This window comes from Hylobates moloch, unplaced genomic scaffold, assembly GCF_009828535.3.
Source record: "Hylobates moloch isolate HMO894 unplaced genomic scaffold, HMol_V3 SCAFFOLD_4, whole genome shotgun sequence".
Lineage (NCBI taxonomy): Eukaryota > Metazoa > Chordata > Mammalia > Primates > Hylobatidae > Hylobates > Hylobates moloch.
The window spans coordinates 33,095,542-33,121,438 of record NW_026652279.1 but is presented as its reverse complement, the minus strand read 5'-3'; the positions used below and the strand labels follow the sequence as shown (position 1 = coordinate 33,121,438).

At 44.7% G+C, this 25,897-nt stretch overlaps 1 protein-coding gene across 10 annotated transcripts in view; it reads right to left on the bottom strand.

Moving 5' to 3' along the window:
• The window catches only part of CFAP92 (cilia and flagella associated protein 92 (putative)), a 108,169-nt gene that overhangs the window by 34,131 nt on the left and 48,141 nt on the right, over positions 1-25,897 (bottom strand). For all 10 annotated transcript variants that reach the window (XR_009213077.1, XM_058437352.1, XM_058437356.1 and 7 more), the window contains 5 exons: positions 20,918-21,058; positions 19,857-19,944; positions 18,352-18,476; positions 13,961-14,107; positions 8,278-8,462 (listed from right to left, as the gene is read on the bottom strand). Coding sequence is in view for 9 of the 10 variants with exons in the window: in XM_058437352.1 (XP_058293335.1) it covers positions 8,278-8,462; positions 13,961-14,107; positions 18,352-18,476; positions 19,857-19,944; positions 20,918-21,058 (686 nt within the window). In the remaining variant the exon portion in view is untranslated. The remainder of the gene's footprint in view (positions 1-8,277; positions 8,463-13,960; positions 14,108-18,351; positions 18,477-19,856; positions 19,945-20,917; positions 21,059-25,897) is intronic.

The window sequence follows — 25,897 nt, the reverse complement described above, 5'->3', positions numbered from 1 at the left end:
GTAAACAACCCAATTGAAAAATGAGCAAAAATTTGAGCAGAAATTTCACCAAATGGGATGTAAAATGGCAAATAAACACATCAAAAGATGCTCAACATCATTATCCATCAGGGAACTACAAATTAAAACCATGATGTGATAAAAATACAAACTTCTTAGAATGGCTAAAATTAAAATACTGACAATACCACATTCTGGAGAGGGTAGGGAGCAACTAGAACCCTTGTTCACTGCTGATGAGAATGCAGTGATCTAGCCACACTGGAAAATGGTGGGCAGTTTTTCATAGTCAGGCATATACTTAACATATAGCCTGGCAATTTCATTTGTTGGCATTTACCCTAAAGAACTGAAAACGTATGTTCCTATAAAAACGTGTACACTGTTTTTAAGCAGCTCTATTCATAATTACCAAAAACTAGAAGCAACCTAAATGTCCTTTCATGAGTGCACGAACAAACTGTGGTACATCCTTGTGATGGAATACTACTCAGCAATGAAAAGGAAAGAACTACTGATAGATGCAGCCACTTGGATGAATCTGAAAGGCATTACCTTGAGTAGAGATGCCATGCACATTGTTAGCTGCTGAATCAAAGGTTACAGCTGCATGATGCTGCAAAACACACAGCCCCATTTATATGACATTCTTCCAGAGTTAAAACTATAGTCATAACACATCAGTGGCTGTCAGAGGTTATGTGTGTGAAGCAAAAGTGATTATGAAGGGCGAGTACAAAGGAGGGGTCTGGGGTGACAGAACTGTATCCTAACTGTAGTGGTGATAATACTGATCTATACGTGATTTTATTTTTATTTTTATTTTTTTGAGACAGAGTTTCTCTCTCATCGCCCAGGCTGGAGTGCAATGGCGCGATCTTGGCTCACGGCAACCTCTGCCTCCCAGGCTCAAGCAATTCTCCTGCTTCAGCCTCCTGAGGAGCTGGGATCACAGGCACGCGCCACCATGCTCAGCTGATTTTTGTATTTTTAGTAGAGACGGAGTTTCCCCCACGTTGGCCAGGCTGGTCTGAAACTCCTGACCTGAAATGATCCACCCGCCTCAGCCTCCCAAAATGCTGGGATTACAGGTGTAAGCCACCACACCTGGCCTGATCTATACATAATTTTAAATTTATAGACCTATACACCAAAAGATAAACATCAATTTTACTGCAGAAAAATTTGTTTTAAAAAAATAAAATAACAGAGGGTCTCTGGAATAGGGGATAGTTGAGGGCATCTGAGCTGTTCCCAAACAGGGAGATTAGGTGACCAAATGCTCACTGCTTAGTGCAAATTCCCAGCTCCTGTCTGTGGGCATTCAGAATGCAGCAGGCTAGACCCTGACCCCCCAGGCAGGGAAGTAGGAAAGCCCTGTAGAACCCAGGGGTTCCCAACAACGCCCCACTCACATCACCCAATGGTGAAGCTCAGAGCTGAGAAGCCCACCGTGCACCCAAAGCTCGCCTTTTAGGTCTGTGCTCTCTCAGCCATGAGCAATGGGCCAGGGGATTAACAGACAGTGGAGGAAAACATCTGACATGGAAGGTGGAGTGAAACAAACAGGAAGATCAACCTAAAGGAAGCAGACTACACACGTGATGACAGTGCCCATGAAGCAAGCTGGAAGTGCTGTGTCCTGGGCCCCCGACACCCTCGAGTTCAGTGATTCGCTAGGAGAACTCACAGAACTCAGCATGGGTGCAGCGCACTTGTGTCTGTGATTTATTACAGCAAAAGAGACAAAGCCAACAACAAAGGGGGCAGGCACAAGCTGCTGAAGCCCTCTCCCAGGGGATACACACAGGGGCCGCTCAACTCCTCCCCGATGCAGTGCAGCAACGTGTGAAATGCTGTCCACTGGGGAAGCCCACGAGGGACTCACTGCCTAGGGCTTTTGCTGAGGCCTGGTCACATAGCACCCCCTGCCTAGCATGTATGAAAATCTCAGCCTCCTAAAGGGAAAGCAGGCATTCAGCACAAACAATACTGTTTGTAAAAGCCATTTAGGCACAGTGAGCCATTCTTAACAGGGAGTGCGGGGAACCCTCTTAAAATGCAAGTTCCCATATACCAGCCTGGGTCAACTCTGCAAACGGGACTTTTTAAGGACGGTAGTCTCAGGCCCACTCTGTTCACTCTTTTCTGAACATTTCCTAGAAAAAGGATCAATTAGGAGAGAAAGAACAATAAAAACAAGTAGAAGATAGCCGGGTGTGGTGCCAGGCACCTGTAATTCCAGCTGCTCAGGAAGGTGAGGCAGGAGAATTGCTTCAATCTGGGAGGCGGAGGTTGCAGTGAGCTGAGCTCGTGCCACTGCACTCCAGCCTGGGTGACAGAGCGAGACTCCATCTTAGAAAAAAAAAAAAAAAAAAAAAAGGAAAGCCCAGGAGGGTCAGCATCTAGCTAACAGAGTCCCAAAAAGAGAGGGGAAAAAAATGAAGAAATAATCAGTGAAATAATTTAAGACAATTTCCCAGTGCTGAAGGACATGGGCTTCTAGGTTGAAATGGCCCACTGAATCCCCAGCTTCATGGGTAAAAATACACTTACAGAGTTCCTGTTCTGGATCAAGATGGAATAGACACACTTCTAGTTCTACGAAGTACAGCTTTAAAACTCTGCAGGTTGTATATAAAAAAAAAACGTACAAAGACTTTGAAAAGTACAGAAAAGGTGTTTAAGGAACATGAGACCCTGGGTCTTCTATTTCCCTCATATATTCTGGACTGGGTGCTGGAGAAGGCAGTATCCAGAAATACCAGTGAGAGTAGGCAGAAAAAACCCCAAGAAAAGTCTGCTTTCTCCATATCAAAGACCAAGAAAGGGACAACTCAGCAGAACAGGAAACTTTTAGGCAAATAACCTCCCTACCCCAGACACACACCATGGAAAAAGTCATGCCCCACCCCAGAAACAAAGGCTGCATGGGAAGCCTGGATTTCTAACCTCACTGACTTTAACTTGGTGCTCCTTACCTCACTGGGGTGGTGTCAGAAAAGACCTGGTGGGGAGCCAGGACTTTCCCCAACACTCAATGGAAATGAAGCCTCCCATCATGTGTCAGTGAAGTCCACAAGAGCAGTAACAAGATATTCCTACCCACAGGGTACAGTGGCCAAGTGGGGAACCTGGAGTCTCACCTGGCAGTATTGAGATGGTAACTCTCTCATCTCCCCCTCCACAGGCCTGCTACACATGCAGTTTGGTGTTGGAGAAGGCCTGCTACACATACAATTTTTTTCTTTTTTTTTTTTTTCTTTTTTTTTGAGAGACAGGGTCTCTGTCATCCAGGCTGGAGTGCAGTGGTGCAATCATAGCTCACTGCAGCCTCAGCCTCCTGGGCTCAAACCATCCTCCCACCCCAGCCTCCTGAATAGCTGGGCTACAGGTGTATGCCACCACATCTAGCTAATTAAAAAAAAAAATTAAGAAGGGATCACACTGTTTTGCCCAGGCTGGTCTTAAACTCCTGGGTTCAAGTGATTCTCCAGCACCCAGCTTAAACATAAGATTTAAATAAGATCCAGTCTCATAATGTAATACTCAATATATCCAAGATAGAATTTAAAAAAAATCACTTGTCATACCAGAAAAATCAACTTGAATGGGAAAAACCAATGAACAGACACCAACACTGAGATGATACAGATCTTGGAATTATCTGACAAGGAATTTGAAGCAGTAATGAACATGCTTGAAACAAATGAAAAAAATAGTTTCTCAGCAAAGAAACAGGAGATAAAAAGAATAATCAAGGTGTGGTGGTGCATGCCTTTAGTCCCAGCTGCTCGGGAGGCTGAGGTGGCAGGGTCACTTGAGCTCAGGAGTTCAAGGCTGCAGTGAGCCATGACAGTGCCATTGTACTCCAGCCTGGGTGACAGAGCAAGACAAGACCCCATCTCTTAAAAAGAAAGTAAACAGGCTGGGTGCGGTGGCTCACACCTGTAAACCCAGCACTTTGGGAGGCCAAGGGCGTGGATCACAAGGTCAGGAGTTCAAGACCAGCCTGACCAAGATAGTGAAACCCCATATCTACTAAAAATACAAAAATTAGCTAGGCATGTTAACAGGTGCCTGTAATCCCAGCTACTTGGGAGGCTGAGGTGGAGAATTGCTTGAACCTGGGAGGCAGAGGTTGCAGTGGGCCAAGATGGCACCATTGCACTAGGCGACAGAGTGAGACTCCAACTCAAAAACCAAACCAAAACAAAACGAAACAAAAATGGAAATCTTAGAACTGAAAAATACAATAACTGCAATAAAAAAACTCGATGGATTCAATGCAGAATGGAATGTACAGGGGAAAGAATCTGTAAACCTGAAGATAAAACAACAGAAATAGAAATACCCAATCTGGGCCGGGTGTGGTGGCTCACGCCTGTAATCCCAGCACTTTGGGAGGCCGAGGCAGGTGGATCATGAGGTCAGGAGATCGAGACCAGCCTGGCTAACATGGTGAAACCCAGTCTCTACTAAAAATACAAACAATTAGCTGGGCGGGCGTGGTGGTGGGCGCCTGTAGTCCCAGCTACTCAGGAGGCTGAGGTAGGAGAATGGCATGAACCCAGGAGGCGGAGCTTGCAGTGAGCCGAGATTGCGCCACTGCATTACAGCCCGGGCGACAGAACAAGACACCATCTCAAGAAAATAAAAAGAAAGAAAAAAAGAAATTACCCAATCTGAACAACACAGGGGAAAAAAGACAAAAAAAAATCAGAACTTCAGGGCCCTGTGGGACTAAAACAAAGGAACTAATATTCATGTCATTGGAGTTTCAGAAGGAGAGGAGAAAAAAGGTGGTGCTGAAAAGTATTCTAATAAACAATGGCTAAAATTTTCTCAAATTTGGCAAAATACATAAGCCTATAGATTCGAAGAGCTGAGAGAACCCCAAATAAGATAAACACAAAGAAATCCACACCAAGACATGTCATAGTCAAACTTCTGTAAATTAATGGCAAAGAAAGAAAATCTTGAAAGCTACAAGAGATAAATGCCACCTTACTTATAGGGAAAAAAAGTAATTTGAATGACAGCAGATTTCCCATCAGAAACTGTAGTGGTAAGAAGAAAGTGGTATAACATTTTTCAAGTGTTAAAAAATCCGGCCAGGCACAGTGGCTCACACCTGTAATCCCAGCACTTTGGGAGGCTGAGGTGCTTGCATCACCTGAAGTCAGGAGTTTGACACTAGCCTGGCTAACATGGTGAAACCCCGTCTCTACTAAAAATACAAAAATTAGCCAGGCATGGTGGTTTGCGCCCATAATCCCAGCTACTCAGGAGGCTGAGGTAGGAGAATCACTTGAACCCAGGAGGCAGAGGTTGCAGTGAGCCGAGATCACGCCACTGCACTCCAGCCTGGGTGACAGAGCCAGACTCTGTCTCAAAAAAAAAAAAAAAAAAAATCAACCCCATTCTATATCCAGTAAAACCATCCTCCCAGAATGAAGGAAAATAAAAACACCCTGAGACAAAGAACAACTAAAAGAATTTGTTTTCAGCAGATTTATCCTACAAGAAAGGCTAAAGGAAGTTCTTGAAACACAAAGGAAATGACAAAGGAAGTCTTGGAACATTAGAAAGGAAGAAAGGATAATGGAATAAGTAGAACCATGGGTAAACAAATACACTTTCTGTCAACCCTTGAGTTTTCTAGGTTATGTTTGACAGTTGAAGCAAAAAGTATAACATCATCTCATGTGGTTATCAATCTATGTAGAGGAAATATTTAGGAAAACTAAAGGGGTTTGAAGGGAGGTAAAGTTTCTATATTTCTCTCAAACTGGTAAAATATTGATACCAAGAGATTGTGAAAAGTTATGTTATCTGTTAAATATAATACCCAGAGTGCCACTAAAAATCTATACCAAGAGATATAAATTCAAAAATACTACAGATAAAATGGAATTCTAAAAATTGGTCAAGAAAGCAGGAATAAAAACCAAGACAAAAAAACAGAAGGAACAGACAGAAAACAAAAATTAAAATGGTAGACTTAAGCTCTAATATATCAACATTTACTCTAAATATAATGGTCTAAATACATCAATTAAAAGGCAGAGTAAATAAAGAAACATGACCAAACTACATGCAAGGGCATTATCCTGGAGTGGGGGAGAAGGCCAGTCTCAAAAGGTCACACGCTGGATGTTTTCATTTATATAACCACGCCAGTTTCCTACGAAGCGCCATAAACTGGGGGGGAGGGCTTAAAATAACAGAAATTTATTGTCTCCCCGTTCTGAGGCTACAAGTCAGAAATTAAGCTGTTGGCAGGGCCACGTTTCCTCGGAAGGTGCTCAGGAAGGTCCTTCCTTGCCTCTTCCAGATTCTGGTGGCCCCAGATGTCCCCTGGCATGTGGCAGCATCCACTTTCCACGTGGCATTCTCCATGTGTCACTTTGCACAGTTTTCCCTCTATGTGTGTCTGTCTCTGGGTCCAATTTTCCCCTTTTCATAAGGATACCCTAATGACCTTATTTCAACTTGATTACCTCTGCAAAGACCCTCTTTCCAAATAAAATCACATTCTGAGATACTGGGTGTTAGGCGTTCAACATTCCATTTTTTGGGGGGAACACAATTCAATTCTTAACAATAACATTTTCAAATTGACAAAAGTTTAGAGATAGAAAATTAGTGGTTAGGGATGGTGGGTGTTACGGGGTTGTATAAAAGGGTAGCATGAAGGAGATCTTTGTGATGATAGAATATTTCTATATCTCAAGTGCTGTGACAGTTACATACATGTACAATAAAATGGCACAGACCTATATACACATTAGACCCATGTCAATGTGCTGATTTTGATACCGTGCTATAGTTATGAAAACCTAATTACTGAGGAAATTGGATAAAGGATACATGGGACCTCTCTGTACTGTCTTTGCAATTTTCTGTGAATCTATATTTTAAAGTAAAAGTATGACATATGTATATGGACATACTCACACTAAGACACACAATTAAGCAGTTTCAGAAGACAAAAAGGGCTGGCACTGTGGCTTACACCTGTAATCCTAGCACTTTGGGAGGCCAAGGCAGGAGGATCACTTGATCCCAAGAGTTCAGGACCAGCCTGGGCAACAAGGCAAAACCCTGTCTCTACAAAAAATACAAAAATTAGCTGGGTGTGGTGGCGTGCACCTGCAGTCTCAGCTACTAGGGAGGCTAAGGCAGGAGGATCACCTGAGTTCAGGAGGTTGAGGCTGCAGTAAGCTATGATCGCACCACTGCACTCCAGACAGGGCAGTGGAGTGAGACCCTGTCTCAAAAAAAAATTTTTTTTAAAAAGGAGACAAGGTTGGGCACGGTGGCTGACACCTGTAATCCCAACACTTTGGGAGGCCAAGGCAGGTGGATCACCTGAGGTCGGGAGTTTGAGACCAGATTGACCAACATGGAGAAACCCTGTCTCTACTAAAAATACAAAATTAGCTGGGCGTGGTGGCGCATGCCTGTAATCCCAGCTACTCGGGAGGCTGAGGCAGAAGAATCGCTTGAACCCAGGAGGTGGAGGTTGCAGTGAGCCGAGATTGCACCCCTGCACTCCAGCCTGGGCAACAAGAGCGAAATTCTGCCTCAAATAAATAAATAAATAAAATAAAAAAGAAGACAAAAAAGATTTTATAAGCATTTGGAGAAACAAAAAACAGGTTGCATACAAAGGTTCAACTTCAATGAAAATAAAAGATGGAACAATGCCTTCAAAACTCTGAAGGCAAACGATTTTTAGCCTAGAATTCTATATGCAGCCAAACTACCAGTCATGTGTAAGGATAAAAAAAGGTAGAAAAAATATATCTGCAGACATATGAGATCTCAAAAATAAATCTCCCATTGACCCTTTCCCAAGAAGCTACTGAAGGATGCACTCCAGCAAAACCAGACAGCAAATAAAGGGAGAGAATTCAGGAGACAGGGATCTAACCAGAAGAGGGAACAAGGAACTCACAGAATAAACAGCAGTGCTGAACCTGGTTGGTTCACAATGAGCGAGCATCCCGCTGGCAACTGCCACGGGAACAGGGAAGCCATGACCTGCATGTGAAGAGCACCTGCGGTGTAGTAGGAGACCTCAGGATTGGTCACACCTAATCCCAGGAACTCCATCTCTTTTGTATCTCACTGTGGGATCCTAAATGGTAAAATGCAGGTGATGACCACATTTCTCATGTGGGGCCATCGGGAGGACTAGAGATGGCATGTGACGGGCAGGTGGGTGGAAGGGGAGGAGCTCTAAACTCCATGCGTCCAGCTCATTCTTACCTCTAGTTCCTGAATGGGTACAGGCTGCGATGGAAGGCAGGAAGCACACTTGATCTTTATGGTCAGGGGATTTAAATCCTGCTTTTGCTCCTCGGTCATGATCGGAACTTCTGTTTTTAAAGTCAAAAGGCAATCTAAAATGTTGGCAGACTTCTCACTGCCACGACTCATGACAGTTTGCCATCCTGGGGGGAAATACACCCAGCATTAGACCTTTCCTCCCAACAGCCCCAAGACAAGCACAGAGGGATCAAGCAACCTGAGATGAGCCAATGATAAAATCACAACCCAAAAGGGAAAACTTTAATTAAAAAAAAAAAAAGAATTGGGAAACACAGGCAGCATGACCCATGCTAGTTTCTCAAACTGAGGTCCCATAAATTCTCTAGAATTGAATTTGTGTGACTTAATCTTGATGACATGTTTTAAGAAGTAATATAAGCATTTCCTGAATCATCTAGGACACAATAAGAACACCTATGTGTGGGTGCCACACATACAGTTTGATTTAATTGGTCTGGGGTGTGGCCTCCACAATGGGAGGTTTAAAAGCTCTCCAGGTAACTTGAAAACCAACGTTCTAGACCTGTGCTATCCAGTATGGTAGCTATGGACCATAGGTAACTACTTGAATTGTAACTAATTAAAATTAAATAAAATATAAAATACACTTCCTTCCCCACACAAGCCACATTCCAAATGCCCAGTACCCTCATGTGGCTATGGGCTCCTGTATGGGTCAGCAGAGAGCCTGGCCATCGCTGCAGGAAGGCTACTGGATGGAGTGCTCCAGGCAGTTCTTCCACCAAGGACATATCATGCCAGTGTGTACATTTGGTACTCAGTGGGTTGCTTCACCTGTTGTGATTTGATGAGGAAAGCACAGATATTCATGTAGAACACAACTGGCACATCTGAGCCAAATACAAGCATGCACACCTCCCACCAGGGTGGTTTTGCACTAATGCACCTCGCAAAAAGGGTGGGTGAATTGAGCCATTGCAAGGCATATAGGTAGCTGTCAGAGCTGTCAGAATGCTTGCTTTTTTTTTTTTTTTTTTGAGACAGAGTCTTGCTCTGTTGCCCAGGCTGGAGTACAGTGGCATGGTCTCAGCTCACTGCAAGCTATGCCTCCTGGGTTCATGCCATTCTTCTGACTCAGCCTCCCAAGTAGCTGGGACTACAGATGCCTGACAACACGCCTGGATAATTTTTTGTATTTTTAGTAGAGACGGGGTTTCACCATGTTAGCCAGGCTGTTCTCGATCTCCTGACCTCGTGATCCACCCACCTTGGCCTCCCAAAGTGCAGGGATTACAGGCGTGAGCCACCACGCCCAGCTCAGAATGCTTTTTCTATAAAAGTGATCCATGTATTTCACCAGTCAGAGATGTACTAGGTAGGAGGAAAAAAAATCATCTTAAGTTTTGGAGGCAGGATTGATCTGGGTTTGAATCCCAGATCTGACTCTTTGTCATGTGATAAGCTAGAGTCTCCGAGGCTCAATTTCATCTGTGAAATGGGGATAGATACCACCTACCTTGGGGTTAAAGGATTAAGAAAGATGATGTATGAGATGGTGCTCAAAAAGATCAGTCTATTCCTTTCAACATGCCTGTAAATGTATTTCTAGGGCATGTAAAAGCCAAGTCGCTCACATTCAGAAAGAGTAAGCACTTCTAAAACAAGTCACGGGCCAGGTGTGCAGTGCACAGCTCCTAGGGGCAGCCCTCACATTCCCGCAAGATCCTCTTTAACAAAGCTGATTCATGAAAGCTGTCACCCATTATGCCTGTGTTCTATAATTTTGTGAGCCTTTTCACATAAAAGACGACCCAAGGGGTAGGCCGGGTACAGTGGCTCACGCCTATAATCCCAGCACCTTGGGAGGCCGAGGCGGGTGGATCACCTGAGGTCGAGGGTTCGAGACCAGCCTGACCAAAATGGAGAAACCCTGTCTCTACTAAAAATACAAAATCAGCCGGACATGGTAGTGCATGCCTATATTCCCAGCTACTCAGGAAGGCTAAGCCAGGAGAATCGCTTGAACTGGGGAGGCAGAGGTTGCTGTGAGCTGAGATCATGCCATCGCACTCTAGCCTGGGCAACAAGAGCAAAACTCTGTCTCAAAAAAAAAAAAAACTACTCAAGGTAGAAAGAATCCCCATTGCAAAAAAAAAGTGCTCAAATCATCAGAGTCAGGGAGACATACATCAGAACAGAATTCCAGGCTGGGAGCTCACAGCCTCCACACTGCCGACAGTTGGGGCAGACCATTCTTTGCTCAGGGGACAGTCCCGTGCATTGTGGCATGTTTAACAGTATCTTACTAGATGCCAGTGGCACCCCACTCTCAGTTGCGCCAACCAAAATGCCTCCACACGCTGCCAAATGTCCCCAGCAGACACAAGCCCCCTGAGTTAAGAGTCCTGGTTGAGTTAAGAGTGGAATGGTGTAAGGGAATGTTTGTGCTCCCCAACAGCCAGTCCCAAACATGCGCTAATGTAATTTCATCCTTAACCTTGTGTGGTTGCTGTCATCTCCACATTACAGATGGGGAAACTGAGGCCCAGAGTTCTGATGCAATAATCCAAGGTCTCTTAGAAAATACGTTGGGGAACCAGCATCCAAACCAGTTCTGTTGGGCTAAGTGGGGCCCCTCCGCTATGCAATACTATCCTTTTAAAATAAGAGTTCACTCCCAGACACAGAATATTTCTAGAATCTTACTGGGTTACTAGCCAACTAATATTTACTAATAAGGTATACATGATCTATGGCCTAATTTGAAATTGAAGATGATTACCAAAAATAATTATGCTGGGTTTACAATAAATAATCTTATGCTATTATTTTCTGGCAAAACCAGACATACAACTGGCCTGCTGAGCTGACCCGTTCTCTGTCGATGACCACAGGCTACGTCATGGGTATAATGGAGTGGCCCACACATGTGGCTTCGGGAAGCAGCTGCTGCCTCCACACCAGCACCCTCTGGGTCCCACTGTGCTAAGCAGTTTACACACGTCAGCTCCTGTGATCCTTAAAACAACACTCTGAGGTAGGAGTAATCACCCCCATTTCACGGAGGAGGAAAGTGAGACTCAGAGAAAGCAGGTAACTTGCTGGTAAGTGGCTGAGCCATGATCAAAGTGTTTTTGTCACCAAAGCTCTTACATATGAACCCCTGCATTGTACAGCACTGTACATGACGACAGTGCAGGTTAAAGAGAGCGGAGGCTAGGTCGGGCAAGGTAGCTCACGCCTGTAATCCCAGCACTTTGGGAGGCTGAGGCAGGCGGATCACTGTCAGGCCTCTGAGCCCAAGCTAGGCCATCATATCCCCAGTGACCTGCATGTATACATCCAGATGGCCTGAAGCAACTGAAGATCCACAAAAGAAGTGAAAATAGCCTTAACTGATGGCATTCCACCATTGTGATTTGTTTCTGCCCCACCCTAACTGATCAATGTACTTTGTAATCTCCCCCACCCTTAAGGTTTTTTGTAATTCTCCCCACCCTTGAGAATGTACTTTGTGAGATCCACCCCCTGCCCCCAAAACATTGCTCTTAACTCCACTGCCTATCCCAAAACCCACCACCCTTTGCTGACTCTTTTCGGACTCAGCCTGCCTGCACCCAGATGAAATAAACAGCCTTGTTGCTTACACAAAGCCTGTGTGGTGGTCTCTTCACACGGACAACAATCACGAAGTCAGGAGTTCGAGACCAGCCTGGCCAAAATTGTGAAACCCCATCTCGACTAAAAATACAAAAATTAGCCTGGCATGGTGGCATGCGCCTGTAATCCCAGCTACTCTGGAGGTTGAGGCAGGAGGATTGCTTAAACCTGGGGGGCAGAGGTCGTAGCGAACCGAGATTGTGCCACTGCACTCCAGCCTGGGCAACAGAGCAAGACTACATCTCGAAAAAAAAAAAAAAGAGAGAGAGAGAGCGAGGGGACCACGTCTTGGCTTCATTCTGCTGGAAACAGTCACTCCAGGCAGGCCAAAATGGTTGAATTTCTTTTTCCTCTCACAGTAAAATCCAAAGTGGGGCAGGTCCCATGTGCTACCCCAGGAGGATCATGGGTTCCTCCTTGGGACTCTAGGACGAAGGAAGCAGCTAGCAAAGGCGTTCCCTCAAAGCTACTGTGTGCAACAGGTATGCTGGAGGGTCAGGCTGGAGCATGGGGTGGGGTAAGACCCTCTGAAAGTTTACTCTCTGGCACTGTTGCTTCTCAGGAAGGTTCTAATGCTACGAGAAAGTGAAGGCGATCAGGAAAGACAAGCTGTAGGTGAAGCATGATTTTCAAAAAGTCATTTAAAACTGCAAACTGCCACATGCAGCAGCTCACGCCTGTAATTCTAGAACTTTGAGAGGCTGAGGCAAGAGGATTACTTGTGCCCAGGAGTTTGAGATTAGCCTGGGCAACATAGCAAGACCTTGTCTCTACAGAAAATACACACACAAAAAAATAGCCAGGTGTGGCGGTGTGCACCTGTAGTCTCAGCTATGCGGGCGGCAGAGGTGGGAAACTTGCTTCAGGCTGGAGTGAGCTATGATCATGTCACTCCAGCCTGGGTGAGAGAGCAAGACCCTATCTCAAAAAAACAAAAAAAAGTGCAAACTGAAAAGTTAATAGCACTTTCTCAAACTGAATTGACACCAACCCAAGAGCACGTCAGGAGGATGATGACTGGCACCTGTGGAACTGAACTGCAGGCTCTGACTTACAGGGTTTTTGCCCCTTTCTCTATGAATGCTGGTTCCAGCTCAGAAAAGACCAACGCACGCGTTTCTGCAGAGTGGCCAGGAGAGGGCGCACAAGACACACGATGGCAAAAAAAACAAAAAACAAACAAAAAAACGAACAAAGTCTGAATTTTCTCTAAAAAGGAAAAAAGAGGAGAGAGTTCACCCCATATTACTCTTTTTTGGAACAAAGCAACATAATTTTACCAAAATATATGCTGAGCTTTCAATCATCAAAACATATTGATATAATATTTAGTTATGATTTACCAATATGTATAAAATCTAGTTCATAAATTGTGGTAGATCTTATAAAGCAAAATAATTAAATCCCTGTTTGGCCACTGAGCTGTGTGGCCTTAAGAAAGTTACTTAACCTCTTTGAGTTCTTTTCCTCACTGAAAAAAATGGTAACAATGATAACCACCACAGCCACCACCACACCACAGGCTGGCTGAATGGGTCAGAATTTGGTCTGAGAAGTAAGTGATGTGTCATACAGGAGGTGCCTGCATCCAGAGGGGCTCAGTCAAAAAGGGTTCCCTTTCCTCATTCCCTTTACTAGATGTTTTTGTAAAAATCTGTAGGAAAGCGTTTATTAAAAGCAGCATCTTCTTAGCAAACACAATGATGACATTTAATATTCCCATAGGCTTCCTTGCATTTTGGTATCAAACAGAGCTGGGTTCAAGTCCAGGCTTCATATTTCCTAGCTGTGTGATCTCAGGCAAGGTAGCTACCCTCTCTGGGCCTTTGTTTCCCCCTGTACTATGGAGCCAATTCCCCTGAGTTTCCTGAGGTAGCTGTGAGGATGAAATGAGGTAGCACACAGCAGGGTTGTCATTAGCAGCATCTGCTTATGGCCATTCTGGCCACCCATGACAAGACAAGCGGGAGCTGCTGGGAACAGGGCAAGGAGTGGGTACCGGCAAGGAGCGGCATGATGGCCAGCTGGATGGAGAAAGCGCTCTGCTTCCTGGGGCCTATCAGCGTGAGATCTGCCTCTTCTTCTGCCGGTGGCTTCTTATGTCTCTTCTGGATTTTCCTTCTTCCCTCTGAATCTTTCCCTTTAACTGTGAAACCAAATAAAGGAGATGAGCGTTAAGAGGAGACTGTGTCTGAGCTGCCATATGTGGACCTGAACATGCTACAGAGATTCGGGAAGGTTCCGGAAGCTCCTTGAAGTTGTTCTTTGTGTGACTGCCTCTTCCCAGCAACCAGAAGTGGTGGCTAAATATAGATGGCAGGCCCATTGCCAGTTATATGTAGTAATAGGGTGACGGCCTCTCATTCCCCGCCTCTGTTAACTGAGAACACAGGCAGAAGAGGACTAAGGTCACCATGACAATGATGCCAGTCAGCTCTTAATCTCAGCGCAGGGTGGAGGGTGGGCTTTTTTAAGAGACCCTGCTCTTAAACAAACAAAAGCCCACAGTCTGAGCCTCAGTAACCTCACCTGTTATATGAGGGCAACAGCACCTGCCTTCTAGGGCACTGAGAAGAGGAAATTAGCAACGCTACATAAAACATTCAGCTCAGTGCCAAGCTCAGACCACAAGGAGAAGGAGATGAGAACACATATAAATCTATGGTCATCAAGACAAGACCAATGGGATAGATGAGAAAGCCCAGGAACAGACCCGAACACGTAGGGGAACCTAACAGATGCCAGAAGTGGCATTTCCAATCAGTGGGTAAGCTATATTGACTATCCATATGGGAGCAAATTAAGTTACTGAATTACTCCATGGCATATACAAAATGAATTCCAGCCTCAAAGTATAAAACAAAAACTTTAAAATCATCAGAAGAGTACCTAGGAGACTATACTGACATCTGGATAAAGGATTTCTTTCTTTCTTTTTTTTGAGACGGAGTTTCACTCTGTTGCCTAGGCTGGAGTGCAGTGGCGCGATCGAGGCTCATTGCAACCTCTGTCTCCTGGGTTCAAGCGATTCTCCTGCCTCAGGCTCCTGAGTAGCTGGGACCACAGGCGCGCGCTACCATGCCCAGCTAATTTTTATATTTTTAATAGAGGTGAGCTTTCACCATGTTGGCCAGGCTAGTCGATCCACTGCCTTGGCCTCCAAATCTATGATTACAGGGTAACCACCACACCTGGCCTTTTTTTTTTTTTTTTTTTCTGTCGCCCAGGCTGGAGTGCAGTGGCGCAATCTCAGCTCACTGCAAGCTCCGCCTCCCAGGTTCACGCCATTCTCCTGCCTCAGCCTCTCCGAGTAGCTGGGACTACAGGCGCCCGCCACCACGCCCGGCTAATTTTTTGTATTTTTAGTAGAGACGGGGTTTCACCGTGGTCTCGATCTCCTGACCTCGTGATCCGCCCGCCTCGGCCTCCCAAAGTGCTGGGATTACAAGCGTGAGCCACCGCGCCCGGACTCTGGCCTCTTTTTTTCTCTTTTTTTAAGAGATGATGTTTCGCCCGGGGGTGGTGACTCACTCCTGTAAACCCGGCACTTTGGGAGGTTGAGGCAAGTGGATCACCTGAGGTCAGGATTTTGAGACCAGCCTGACCAACATGGTGAAACCCTATCTTTACTAAAAATGAAAAATTAGCCAGGTGTGGTGGCGGGCACCTGTAATCCCAGCTACTTGGGAGGCTGAGGCAGGAGAATCACTTGAACCTGGGAGGCGGAGGTAGCAGTGAGCCCAGATCGCGCCATTGTACTCCAGCCTGGGCTACAAGAGCAAAACTCAGTCTTTGAAGAAAAAAAAAAAAAAAAGAGAGATGATGTTTCACTATGTTGCCAAAGCTGGCCATGAACTCTGGGCTCAAGTAATCATCCCCTCAGTCTTGCAAGTAGCTTGGACTACAGGCATGCATCACCATACCCAGCTGAGGAAGGATTTCTTAAACATTCCTCAAAGTATAAACTAGAAAGGAATAGTTAAATAATCGGTATACAAAACAAGATACCATAAATCAAGTCAAAGGATAAGTTACATACCCCTGTCTGTGAGGGTTACCATGCATATAACTGGCAATGTACAATTATCCAGATGTAAACACAAAGCTGGCAGATCAATAAGACAATTTTTTTTTAAACTAACAGAAAAATAAGGAAAGATATGAATAGGAAAATTATAGAAGAGTGTGACCAAGTAAGCCTATGCAGTGCTGCTCAGCCTCACCAGGAGTCAGGAACTAAACCATGCCTGTGCAGAGTGGGGAGAACAGTAATCCTCAGGACTGCGAGTAGGGGGGTAAAGAGATAACGCCTGAAGCCGGGCCGGTGGCTCACGCCTGTAATCCCAGCACTTTGGGAGGCTGAGGCGGGCGGATCACCTGAGGTTGGGAGTTCAAGACCAGCCTGGCCAACATGGAGAAACTCCGTCTCTACTAAATATACAAAATTAGCCGAGCATGGTGGCACATGCCTGTAATCCCAGCTACTCAGGAGGCTGAGGTAGGAGAATTGCTTGAACTCGGGAGATAGAGGTTGTGGTGGACCGAGATTGCGCCATTGCACTCCAGCCTAGGCAACAAGAGCAGACCGCTGTCTCAAAAAAAAAAAAAAAAAAAAAAAAAGAGAGAGACAGATGCCGCCTGGAGAGTAAACCAGCAGCATCTAGCAATGGGGTCGAGGCTCACAGCCTGTGCCCCAGGGGTCCCCCTGGGCCAATGCCCTGGACTCACATGTGTGCCCAGACGCTCACCATGGCAGTGCTGGAGAGCAGGAAATTGGAGACCACTCAGATCCCCGGCAGGGGGACTGTGCATGCAGGATGGTCCACCCATAACACATGGCAAAATGCTAACACCTAAATTGTGAATATGTAGTTGTTGCATTTTCGTGTGAACTTTCCTATCTTTATTTCAAAATAAAAAGAACGGTGTAAAAATTTCATTAAATGCTTAAAGCACATTTTAAGAAGAGTGACACTTTTAATCTGGAAAAGAAAAAAGTCAGGAGTTGAGAGGCATTCACATGTGAAAGTGTGACTCAGTCTTTGTGGACCGTAAGAATAGAAATGAGTTTTCTTCAACTGTGTCTCCAGCACCCAGCAGAGAGCCTGGCTCAAGCAGTCACTTCCCTCTGCAGCCATAGACTGTTGCACTAGAACCAGGCCAGTGTCAGGAAACAACAGATTAACTAATTGAGAGATGAGGAAATGATCTGTAGCAATTATAGCTAAAAGGACGTGAAATGGCCCATCCCAGGAGGCAGCAGTATACCCACTGGCTCTAGATTTTCCCACCTCACACTGGAAACACAACTTCTTAATGAGAAACTGGTGAGGGGATCTAAGCTAAGAATGAGGAAGTCGATTTAGCGGCTTCTGAGGGGTCTGCTCTCTTGACAGTATGTGAATAAGATTACATGCTTCTGCATGAACGGATCCCATAACACGGGATGCTGTGTTCTTCATTCCACCATAAGAGTAAACACTAGGCCGGGCACAGTGGCTCATGCTTGTAATCCCAGCACTTTGGGAGGCCAAGGTGGGCAGATCACCTGAGGTCAGGAGTTCAAGACCAGCCTGACCAACATGGTGAAACCCCGTCTCTACTAAAAATACAAAAATTAGCTGGGTGTGGTGGTGCACGCCTGTAATCCCGGCTACTCAGGAGGCTGAGGCAGGAGAATCGCTTGAACCCAGGAGGCAGAGGTTGCAGTGAGCCAAGATTGCGCCATTGCACTCCAGCCTGGGCAATAGAGTGAGGCTCCCTCAAAAAAAAAAAAAAAAAAAAAAAAAGAGTAAATACTTTATCTTTCAAGGAGAGTCCTTCCATAAACATGATTCTTTTATGCCTCCCCAACATACCACATACCTACCCATACCAAAACATCTATCACAAAGAATTGTAATTCTTTATTTGAAAGTCTCCATTAGATATTAGAGACTTTCATGTCCCCCATATGCACAACACCATGGGTCAAAAATATTGATGGAATGGAATGGATGATGAGGGTGAGTGAATGACATGAGAAGAAATGGAACAAATGAATGGATGGATGGAGATGGATGGATGGATGGATGGATGGATGGATGGATGGATGGATGAAGTGGAATAGGTGGGTGGACAGATGAACGGATGGGGATTGATGGATGGGGATGGATGAATAGAGATGGATGGATAGATGGGAATGGACAGATGGATGAATGGATGGATGGATGGATGGATGGACGGTAAGGATGGGATGCATAAGTTGAAAATGTATACAGTACTGTTACTTTTGAGAAACATTTGGTCAAATACGCAAGAATCTCATTAAAGTATCCTGAATTTAAAATATTTCATAATTATTCCAAGTCTAGTTATATTATAAAATTCCCAAATCCTATCCTAACTTACTTTGAGACCTTTGTCTGTCTAATATGTTTGTTAAGCTGCTAATTGATTCACTCTCAATTAATTCCTTGATCTCCATCATGCTTGCTCCTGCCAAAGAAATGGTTGGTGTTCTTGAAACACTCCATCTAGAAAATTCACAAAGAGAAAAATTAATGAAGGTGAAAAAAATCAGGGGCCAGATCTGAGAATCTATTTACTGATGAACTAAATGAGAGCAGATTTTTTAAAAACCTTATAGTGCATTCCTCTAACCCAGTGCTTCTCAGTTTTCAATGTGCCTGTGAGTTACCTAGGGATTTTGTCAAATAAAATGTAGACTCTGGTTCAGTAAACCAGAGGCAGGCCTGAAATTCTCCATTTCTACCAAATTCCCACTAATGCTGACACACTTGGTCTGCATTTAAGGTACTAACCAACTCAAAAATGTAATGGAAAATAATGTATTTTTTGTTTGTTTGCTTGTTTGTTTGAGACGGAGTCTCGCTCTGTCGCCCAGACTGGAGTGCAGTGGCGCAATCTCTGCTCACTGCAAGCTCCGCCTCCCGGGCTCACGCCATTCTCCTGCCTCAGCCTCTGAGTAGCTGGGACTACAGGTGCCCGCCACCACACCCAGCTAATTTTCTTTGTATTTTTAGTAAAGACGGGGTTTCACCGTGGTCTCGATCTCCTCACCTCGTGATCCGCCCACCTCGGCCTCCCAAAGTGCTGGGATTACAAGCGTGAGCCACCTCGCCCGGCCGAAAATAATGTATTTTTATAAAAATAACCCAAACTATAAAACATCTAAGAATTCACTTACAGGAATTATCCACAACATTTATAGGCAGAACAAATGAACTCTATTAAAGGACATAAGGGGGTTCTGAATTGAGTGAAAGGATACACCATGATCATGGATGAGACACCTTAACAATGTAAAAATGTCAATTCTTCCCAAATTAATCTATATATTCAATACAAAAACAATTTTTAAAAATCAAAACTGCTTAAAGACATGTTCTCTCGGTTCTTCTCATTCCATTTCCCAAAACCACCAGCTGGGCTTCCATTCTCTCCCTGGTCCCCATAGCATCCAAGGAGTCTCCTTCTCCAGACCTTTTCAGGCTACCAGAGGCCCTAAGAGCAAGTGACCTCATGCAGGATGGCTGGAGACTCAGGAGTCTGAAAGTGTGGGTTGGAATCCTGTCTTAACCAGGAATTCTGGTTTATCACTTTATATAAATCATTTAATTACTCAGTCGCCTTTTTAGGAAACGAAGATAGTCACACCACCTCACAAAGTTATCATTATGAGGATCAAATGAGATAAAATAATGCATGCAGAAAGCTTGATGTGCAACATGTACTCATAAACACAACCTGCCCTTTCCCTGTTAGCTTAAGTTAGCCTGGATTGCATGAGCTCCAGTTTAACTGAATTTACTAAAAAACCTACCACAACTCATAGTAGGGCTAGTACAAGAAGGGCTCCACTCCCACCACCCAAAATATCGTTCAATCCTTACTGAATCGTGGAAGAATCGTCCATTTTGAGGGACTTCTCACATTCTTCACTGTTCTTGGAAGAAGTTTCGGGCTCTGCTTGGTGAGAACCTGAAAACAGTAGCAAATATTTCCAAGCTTTTTGTTACATGCTAGTTCACTAAGAAATGAGGGCCCCTGACCCATTTCTGTAATGTCAGTCTCTATGCAGAAGGCCTGGGATGTGGTAAGGCCTGGGATGTTGTTAATAAGTGAGTGAATGAATAAACACACAGACTAATATTTATTTGGATAAATGGAGTCAAGAGGAGACCTCCAGTTCCTTACATAACAGCCCACAGAGAAAAAGAAGAAAGTCTATTATCTATTAAATTGTCCATTTCAGTCCTGTTTACATTAGAGAATAATGAAAACAGTCCTAAGTTCCCAACCACAGGGAATGGTTAGCAAATTACAGTCTGCCCAGCAGATGAAATACTACGTAGTCACCACACTACAATGTTACATAGATTGCTCCTCGTGATGAAATTGTTTTCCCTGTTTGTTTTATACTTTTATCTATTCAGTGAATTTTCTAAAAACCACATATACAACTTCCACAGTCAGAAAAGTTTTTGGGACAGGGTGCAGTGGCTCACACCTATAATCTCAGCACTTCGGGGGCTGAGGTGGGTGGATCACTTGAGGTCAGGAGTTCAAGACCAGCCTGGCCAACATGGTGAAACACCGGCTCTACTAAAAATACAAAAATTAGCTGGGTGTGGTGGCGGGCGCCTATAATCCCAGCTATCAGGAGGCTGAGGCAGGAGAATCACTTGAACCCAGGAGGCAGAGGTTGCAGTGAGCCAAGATCGTGCCATTGCATTCCAGCCTGGGGGACGAGAGCAGAACTCAGAATCAGCAACAAAAAGTAAGCCATGCAGCAAGAGCAATACAGCTGTGTGGCAGGGTGAGCCCCGCCTGCCTCCACTGCCAACACACAGGAGAGACGCCCATGCAGATGCATTGCCCCAGCGCACCACACAACCGCTTTCCCTGCCATCACCTTGCACTCAGCTTGTCCACAAAGGCCTTCTCCACTCACCTTGCAAAGACTTTGGGTGTTTTTCTGTTTTTTCTTGTTTTCCTGGTGGATGTTCCTGGTTCGACTCTTCTCTGACAATGTTGGTATTCTCAATGCCCTGTTCAGATAATTTTCTCTGATTTAAAACCAAATGTCTCACTTCTAGAATGCAGGAGAAGAAAGGATCATTGACTCAATCAATCCAAAATATTTATTGAATAACTACTATGGGCATTTCTTGGAGACACGGGGGGTTCGGTTTCAGACTACACTAAAGTAAATATCACAATAAAGTGAGTCACACATTATCTTCCCAGTGCATATAAATTATGTTTATATCATACTGTAGTCTATTAAGTGTGCAATGGCATTATATCTAAAAAAAAAAAATGTATATACCTAAGTTTAAAAAATACCTTATTGGGCCAGGTACAGTGGCTCATGCCTGTAATCCCAGCACTTTGAGAGGCTGAATTGGGAGGACTGCCTGAGCCTAGGAGTTTGAAGCTGCAGGGAGCTGTGACTGCACCACTGCAGTCCAGCCTGGGTAACAGAGAGAGACTCGTACTGGTACCAAAACAGAGATATAGACCAATGGAACAGAACAGAGCCCTCAGAAATAATACCACACATCTACAACTATCTGATCTTTGACAAACCTGACAAAAACAAGAAATGGGGAAAGGATTCCCTATTCAACAAATGGTGCTGGGAAAACTAGCTAGCCATATGTAGAAAGCTGAAACTGGATCCCCTCCTTACACCTTATACAAAAATTAATTCAAGATGGATTAAAGACTTATATGTTAGACCTAAAACCATAAAAACCCTAGAAGAAAACCTAGGCAATACCACTCAGGACATAGGCATGGGTGCGGACTTCATGTCTAAAACACCAAAAGCAATGGCAACAAAAGCCAAAATTGACAAATGGGATCTAATTAAACTAAAGAGCTTCTGCACAGCAAAAGAAACTACCATCAGAGTGAACAGGCAACCTACAGAATGGAAGAAAATTTTTGCAATCTACTCATCTGATAAAGGGCTAATATCCAGAATCTACAAAGAACTCAAACAAATTTACAAGAAAAAAACAACCCCATCAACAAGTGGGCGAAGGATATGAACAGACAGTTCTCAAAAGAAGACATTTATGCAGCCAACAGACACATGAAAAAGTGCTCATCATCACTGGCCATCAGAGAAATGCAAATCAAAACCACAATGAGATGCCATCTCACACCAGTTGGAATGGCCATCATTAAAAAGTCAGGAAACAACAGGTGCGGGAGAGGATGTGGAGAAATAGGAACACTTTTACACTGTTGGTGGGACTGTAAACTAGTTCAACCATTGTGGAAGACAGTGTGGCGATTCCTCAGGGATCTAGAACTAGGAATACCATTTGACCCAGCCATCCCATTACTGGGTATATACCCAAAGGATTATAAATCATGCTGCTATCAAGACACATGCACATGTATGTTTATTGCGGCACTATTCACAATAGCAAAGACTTGGAACCAACCCAAATGTCCAACAATGATAGGCTGGATTAAGAAAATGTGGCACATATACACCATGGAATACTATGCAGCCATAAAAAATGATGAGTTCATGTCCTTTGCAGGGACATGGATGAAGCTGGAAACCATCATTCTCAGCAAACTATCGCAAGAACAAAAAAACCAAACACTGCATGTTCTCACTCATAGGTGGGAATTGAACAGTGAGAACACCTGGACACAGGAAGGGGAACATCGCACACCGGGGCCTGTTGTAGGGTAGGGGTAGGGCAGAGGGATAGCACTAGGAGATATACCTAATGTAAATGACGAGTTAATGGGTGCAGCACACCAACATGGCACATGTATACATATGTAACAAACCTGCACGTTGTGCACATGTACCCTAGAACTTAAAGTATAATAAAAATATGTATATATATAAAAGAAGAAAAAGAAAAAGAAAAGAGGGAAGGAAGAAAGGAAGAAAAGGAGCGAGGGAAGGGAGAAAGGAAGAAAAAGAGAGAGAAAAAATACTTCATTGCTAAAATATGTTATAGGCTGGGCACAGTGGCTCATGCCTGTAATACCAGCACTGTGGGAGACTAAGATAAGAGGATCACTTGAGGCCAGGAGTTCAAGACAAGCCTAGGCAACATGGTGAAACCTTGTTTCTACAAAAAGAAAAATAGCTTGGCATGGTGGCATGCACCTGTAATTCCAGCTACTCGGGAGGCGGAGGTGGGAGGGCTGCTTGATTCTAGGAGGTCAAGGCTGCAGTGAGCCATGATCACACCACTGCACTACTGCCTGGGGGACACAGCAAGACCCTGTCTCAAAAAAAAAAAAAAGCTAACACTCATCTGAGCCTGTGGGTAATCATCTTTCTGCTGTGGGGGTCTTGCCTCGATGTTGACAGCTGCTCAGCGATCAGGATGGTGGGTGCTGAGGGCTGGGTTCACCTCACCATGAAGTTGGCTGCATTGATCGACTCTTCCTTTCATGAATGGTTTCTCTGTAGCATGTGAAGCTGTTTCATAGCATTTTGCCCACAGTAGAACTGCTTTCAAAATTGGAGTCAATCCTCTCAAACCCTGCCACTTCTTTATCAATTAAATGTGTGTACTATTCTAAATCCTGTTGTCATTTCAACAATGTTCACAGCCCCTTCACAAGGAGTAGATTCCATCTCATCTCAAGAAATCACTTTCTTTACTCATCCGTAAGAAGCAACTCCTCGGCCGGGCGCGGTGGCTCACGCTTGTAATCCCAGCACTTTGGGAGGCCGGGGCAGGCGGATCACGAGGTCAGGAGATCGAGACCACAGTGAAACCCCGTCTCTACTAAAAATGCAGAAAATTAGCCAGGCGTGGTGGCGGGCGCCTGTAGTCCCAGCTACTCGGAGAGGCTGAGGCAGGAGAATGGCGTGAACCCGGGAGGCGGAGCTTGCAGTGAGCCAAGATTGCGCCACTGCACTCCAGCCTGGGTGACAGAGTGAGACTCTGTCTCAAAAAAAAAAAAAAGAAGAAGCAACTCCTCGTCTGTTCAAATTTGATCATGAGACTGCAGCAATTCAGTCACATCCTCAGGCTCCACTTCTAATTCTACTTCTCTTGCTGTTTCCACCACATCTGCAGTGACTTGCTCCACTGAAAGCTTGAACCCTTCAGAGTCAGCCACGAGGGCTGGAATCAACTTCTTCCAAACTGTTAATGTTGATGTTTTAACCTCCTCCCATGAATCACAGATGTTTTAAAGACATCTAGAATGGTGAATCCTTTCCGGAAGGTTTTTCTTTTCTTTTTTTTTTTTTTTTGAGGCGGAGTCTCGCTCTGTCACCCAGGCTGGAGTGCAGTGGCGCGATCTCGGCTCACTTCAAGCTCTGCCTCCCGAGTTCACGCCATTCTCCTGCCTCAGCCTCCCGAGGAGCTGGGACTACAGGTGCCCACCACCACACCCGGCTAATTTTTTGTATTTTTGGTAGAGACAGGGTTTCATCGTGTTAGTCAGGATCGTCTTGATCTCCTGACCTCGTGATCTGCCCGCCTTGGCCTCCCAAAGTGCTGGGATTACAGGCGTGAGCCACCGCGCCCAGCCTTGTTCTGTTTTTTGAGATGGAGTCTTGCTCTGTCACCCAGGCTGGAGTGCAATGGCACAGTTTCGGCTCACTGCAACCTCCACCTCCCAGGTTCAAGCAATTCTCTCGCCTCAGCCTCCCAAGTAGCTGGGATTAGAGGCGCCTGCCACCACACCCGGATATTTTTTGTATTTTTAGTAGAGACAGGGTTTCACTATGTTGGCCATGCTGGTCTCGAATTCCTGACCTCAGGTGATCCACCCACCTCGGCCTCCCAAAGTGCTGGGATTACAGGCTTGAGCCACTACACCCAGCCTTCTAGAAAGTTTTCAATTTACTTTGCCCATATCAATCAAAGGAATCACTATCTATGGCAGCTATGGCCTTATGAAATGTGGGTTTTAGATAATAAGATTTGAAAGTCAAAATTACTCCTTGATCCATAGGCTGCAGCATGGATGTTGAAACCAAAGTCACCTCTTTGTACACCTCCATCAGAGACCTCAGGCGACCAGGTGCATTATCAATCAGCAGTCATATTAGAAAGGAGTCTTTTTCTAAGCAGTAGGTGTCAACAGTTGGCTTTGAATATTCAGTAAACCATGCTATAAACAGATGTGCTGTCATCCAGGCTTTGTTGTTCCATTTCTAGAGCACAGGCAGATTTAGCATCATTCTTAATGGCTCTAGGGTTCTGGGAATGGTCAATGAGCATTGGCCTCTACTTTAAGTCACCAGCTGCACTGTCCCTAACAAGAGAGTCAGCCTGTCCTTTGAAGCCAGGCATTGACTTCTCCTCTCTAGGTATGAAAGTCCTAGATGGCAGCTTCTTCCAGTAGAAGGCTGTCTCATCTATGCTGAAAATCTGTGGCTTAGTGTAGTTGCCTTCATCAGTGATCTTAGCTAGATCTCCTAAACAACTTGCTGCAGCTTCTCCATCAGCACTTGCTGCTTCACCTTACACTTTTATGTTATGGAGATGGCTTCTTCTTTCCTTAAACCTCATAAACCAATCTCTGCTAGCTTCAAAGTTGTCTTTTGCAGCGTCCTCACCTCTCTCAGCCTTCATGGAACTGAAGAAAGTTAGGGCTTTGCTCTGGATTAGGCTTCAGCTAATATTGTGGCTGGTTTGATCTTCTACCCAGACCATGAAAACTTCCTCTATATCAGCTATAAGGCTGTTTCACTTTCTTATCATTTCTGTGTTCACTGGAGTAGCACTTTAACTTCCTTCTAGAACTTTTCCATTACATCCTCAACTTGGCTAACTGTTCGGCACAAGAGCCCTAGCATTCAGTCTATCTAGGCTTTTCGATGTGGCTTCCTCACTAAGCTTAATCATTTCTAGCTTTTGGCTTAAAGGGAGAGATGTGCGAGGCTTCCTTTCACTTGAACACTTTAGAGGCCATTGTAGGGTTA